The sequence below is a fragment of the Gigantopelta aegis genome, chromosome 4 (assembly GCF_016097555.1).
Source record: "Gigantopelta aegis isolate Gae_Host chromosome 4, Gae_host_genome, whole genome shotgun sequence".
Lineage (NCBI taxonomy): Eukaryota > Metazoa > Mollusca > Gastropoda > Neomphalida > Peltospiridae > Gigantopelta > Gigantopelta aegis.
The window spans coordinates 140,843-144,699 of NC_054702.1; the positions used below are offsets into that span (position 1 = coordinate 140,843).

Consider the following 3,857-nt stretch of genomic DNA (forward strand, 5'->3'; position numbering starts at 1 on the left):
GTGGTGTGTGTTTTGAAGAGTTGTATCATGATTGTGGATGGACCAATTAGAAATGTGGGGGTGGAGTTAAAGCCATCTATGATTGTGGACGGACCAATTAGAAATGTGGGGGGTGGAGTTAAAGCCATCTGTGATTGTGGACGGACCAATTAGAAATGTGGGGGTGGAGTTAAAGCCATCTATGATTGTGGACGGACCAATTAGAAATGTGGGGGTGGAGTTAAAGCCATCTATGATTGTGGACGGACCAATTAGAAATGTGGGGGTGGAGTTAAAGCCATCTATGATTGTGGACGGACCAATTAGAAATGTGGGGGTGGAGTTAAAGCCATCTATGATTGTGGACGGACCAATTAGAAATGTGGGGGTGGAGTTAAAGCCATCTACGATTGTGGACGGTCTAATCGGAAATGTGGCGGTGGAGTTAAAGCCATCTACGATTGTGGACGGTCCAATTAGAAATGTGGCGGTGGAGTTAAAGCCATCTACGATTGTGGACGGACCAATTAGAAATGTGGCGGTGGAGTTAAAGCCATCTATGATTGTGGACGGACCAATTAGAAATGTAGGGGTGGAGTTAAAGCCATCTACGATTGTGGACAGTCCAATCGGAAATGTGGGGGTGGAGTTAAAGCCATCTATGATTGTGGACGGACCAATTAGAAATGTGGGGGTGGAGTTAAAACCATGTAAGATGGTGGACGGACCAATTAGAAATGTGGGGGTGGAGTTAAAGCCATCTATGATTGTGGACGGACCAATTAGAAATGTGGGGGTGGAGTTAAAACCATGTAAGATGGTGGACGGACCAATTAGAAATGTGGGGGTGGAGTTAAAGCCATCTATGATTGTGGACGGACCAATTAGAAATGTGGGGGTGGAGTTAAAGCCATCTATGATTGTGGACGGACCAATGGGAAATGAGGGTGTGTGGAGTTAGTCATGTATGATTGTGGAGGGGTTATGGCTTTCATCTCAAATATGTAATGAAACCACGGCAAATTAAAACTAGATGTCCTGAAATGTATTGTCTGCATTCTGTAACATCCATCGTTACAAATGCTGATAAATTGCGCAACTGTTTAAACGTTTTGAAAACAAAAACATTGTTTTGTTTAACAAACCACTAGAGCTCACTGGTTTATTAATCATCGGCTACTGGATGTCAAATATTTGACATTTGTTTTACATATATAGTACTAGAGCACACTGGTTTATTAATCGTCGGCTACTGGATGTCAAACATTTGACATTTGTTTTACATATATAGTACTAGAGCACACTGATTTATTGATCATCGGCTACTGGATGTCAAACATTTGACATTTGTTTTACATATATAGTACTAGAGAGAAAACCTGGTGCATTTTGCCATTAGCAGCAAGATATTTTTTTGTATGCACCATCCTACAGACAGGATAGCACATACCACGGCCTTTGACAAACCAATCGTAGAAGACTGGCTAGAACAAGAAATAACCCAGTGAGCCAACCGACAGCAAAGTGCATTTTCCACGATGCATAGCACGTTGTATGCAAGTGTATATGCTGAACATTTAAACATCATGTACCAAATCATTGGATCAATAGAGAATACTACATGAGCGGCCGTTAGATAGCATTTATCTCACAACGAGTTGTTTATATAGAGAATACTACATGAGTGGGCGTTAGATAGCATTTATCTCACAACGAGTTGTTTTAAAATGTATTTAACGAGCGAAAATGAAATAATTATTTACAATGAACAACTAAGATCAAATCAAGTAATTCGTTACAATTACAATTTCAAATATTAATATTGATAACAAATAATGGGATTACTATTTAGGAGTTTGTATTAAAACATTTACTTTAAACCCTGGATCTAGAAGGATTCGGGACCCCCACCTATGTGGACGCCCACGGTAGGAACAGTGACTGAAAGGTGCGTACGCTATAGTAGATTGGTGGTGCACAAACACATTTTATACAATTAGAACAACAAACAAAACGTATTTTAGAACACCACCCCCACCTCCACCCCATGTTTTCCGCGAACCACCTCCACCCCATGTTTTCCGCGAACCACCTCCACCCCATGTTTTCCGCGAACCACCTCCACTCCATGTTTTCCGCGAACCACCTCCACTCCATGTTTTCCGCGAACCACCTCCACCCCATGTTTTCCGCGAACCACCTCCACTCCATGTTTTCCGCGAACCACCTCCACCCCATGTTTTCCGCGAACCACCTCCACTCCATGTTTTCCGCGAACCACCTCCACCCCATGTTTTCCGCGAACCACCTCCACTCCATGTTTTCCGCGAACCACCTCCACCCCATGTTTTCCGCGAACCACCTCCACCCCATGTTTTCCGCGAACCACCTCCACTCCATGTTTTCCGCGAACCACCTCCACCCCATGTTTTCCGCGAACCACCTCCACCCCATGTTTTCCGCGAACCACCTCCACCCCATGTTTTCCGCGAACCACCTCCACTCCATGTTTTCCGCGAACCACCTCCACCCCATGTTTTCCGCGAACCACCTCCACTCCATGTTTTCCGCGAACCACCTCCACTCCATGTTTTCCGCGAACCACCTCCACCCCATGTTTTCCGCGAACCACCTCCACCCCATGTTTTCCGCGAACCACCTCCACCCCATGTTTTCCGCGAACCTATAAAATAGGAGAATATGTAGCTTTAACTATCCGATGGATAGTACTCGCGTGTACATCAGCAGTGTCATACAACTGCAACACCGGCGTCCTAACTGTTTATTTGGCGACAACTCCGTCACAAATACCACATCACGTGAGCCCCAGACTCTCCGTACGTCAGCGAGCCAGTGGAATGACCGCTCGCTGTGCACTCGTTGTTTGCTTTCTGGGAGGGCCGACTTCATTAGCGCGGCCCACGTTATTTACCTACCTGTCGTCGCGCTGATTGTTTGTCCGGCTCCGACCATGGTGTCAAGATACCGCTCGCTTTACACTTCGCATCCTAAACACTTCCAAACAGGGGCGGATCCACAGTGACATGGGACGGGATGTAGTTTCGTGGCAGAACGCTTGCCTTCGTATTTTTGATAACACATACTGTTAACACATATTATGTGTGATAACAATATAAATATCTACGACTAGCTGCCCCTAGGTACGTGGTTGCCACTGTCATACCACGATATACAAGTTAACTTATGCGTCACAGACAAATCAATTTCAGGTTAACTACAATCGCTAGGGCCGTAAACCGATTTTATTTACAGAGGAAACAAAAAAAAACAAGTACATTTTTCGTCTTCGAGTTGGAAGAGAGAGAGGGGCACAGGCAACCAGTAAAATGTACTGAGTGCGTCGTTAAATAAAACATGTCCTTCCTTCCTTTATTTGATTGGATGATATCGCCGTGTCGACCGGGTCACATCGCGGATCAACCAGTCACAAGTCTGACAAGGTTTGTCAAACCGACTCAACGAATGCGAGGTCAGAACGAAAACGAGTGTGATATTAAATTTATTACCCACCTTAAAATAATGTAATATCTGTCAGGACATCCGTAGATTCCATCATTGCGAGTAGGTAGGGAAGCATTTTGGATTGAGGCGGAATGATGTGTGTGTAGGCGCGCGCGCGTGTGTATCTCTTTGTGTCTTTACCTGTGTGCGTGTATGTGTGTGTGTAGTGAGCGTATATATATATATATATATATATATATATATATATTCTGTCAACGCATAGGCGAAATATTCATGGATTTATCTCTTTAATACAAAGTGGCATAATTTCGTTATTTATGATCGTATCACAGTCAAATTGGACAGGAGTATGTGACAATGTTCTTGCTATGGACTGACGGCAGTGGAGGCGTTTT

General features: G+C 44.2%; 1 protein-coding gene across 1 annotated transcript; it reads left to right on the plus strand.

Annotated features, from left to right (window-relative positions):
* The first annotated feature begins 963 nt into the window (after positions 1 to 963).
* Positions 964 to 2,673, plus strand: LOC121371977 (extensin-2-like). Its single transcript, XM_041498208.1, has 2 exons — positions 964 to 983; positions 2,004 to 2,673. The coding sequence occupies exons 1-2, from the start codon at positions 964 to 966 to the stop codon at positions 2,671 to 2,673; spliced, it is 690 nt and encodes a 229-aa protein (XP_041354142.1).
* Positions 2,674 to 3,857: the final 1,184 nt, after the last annotated feature.

What these genes read in the sequence shown, in the direction of transcription:
- LOC121371977 (XM_041498208.1), top strand. Translation starts at nt 964, where the DNA reads ATGGCTTTCATCTCAAATAT. An exon ending in ATGGCTTTCATCTCAAATAT is followed by an intron (nt 984 to 2,003) that starts GTAATGAAACCA and finishes AACGTATTTTAG; the next exon opens with AACACCACCCCCACCTCCAC.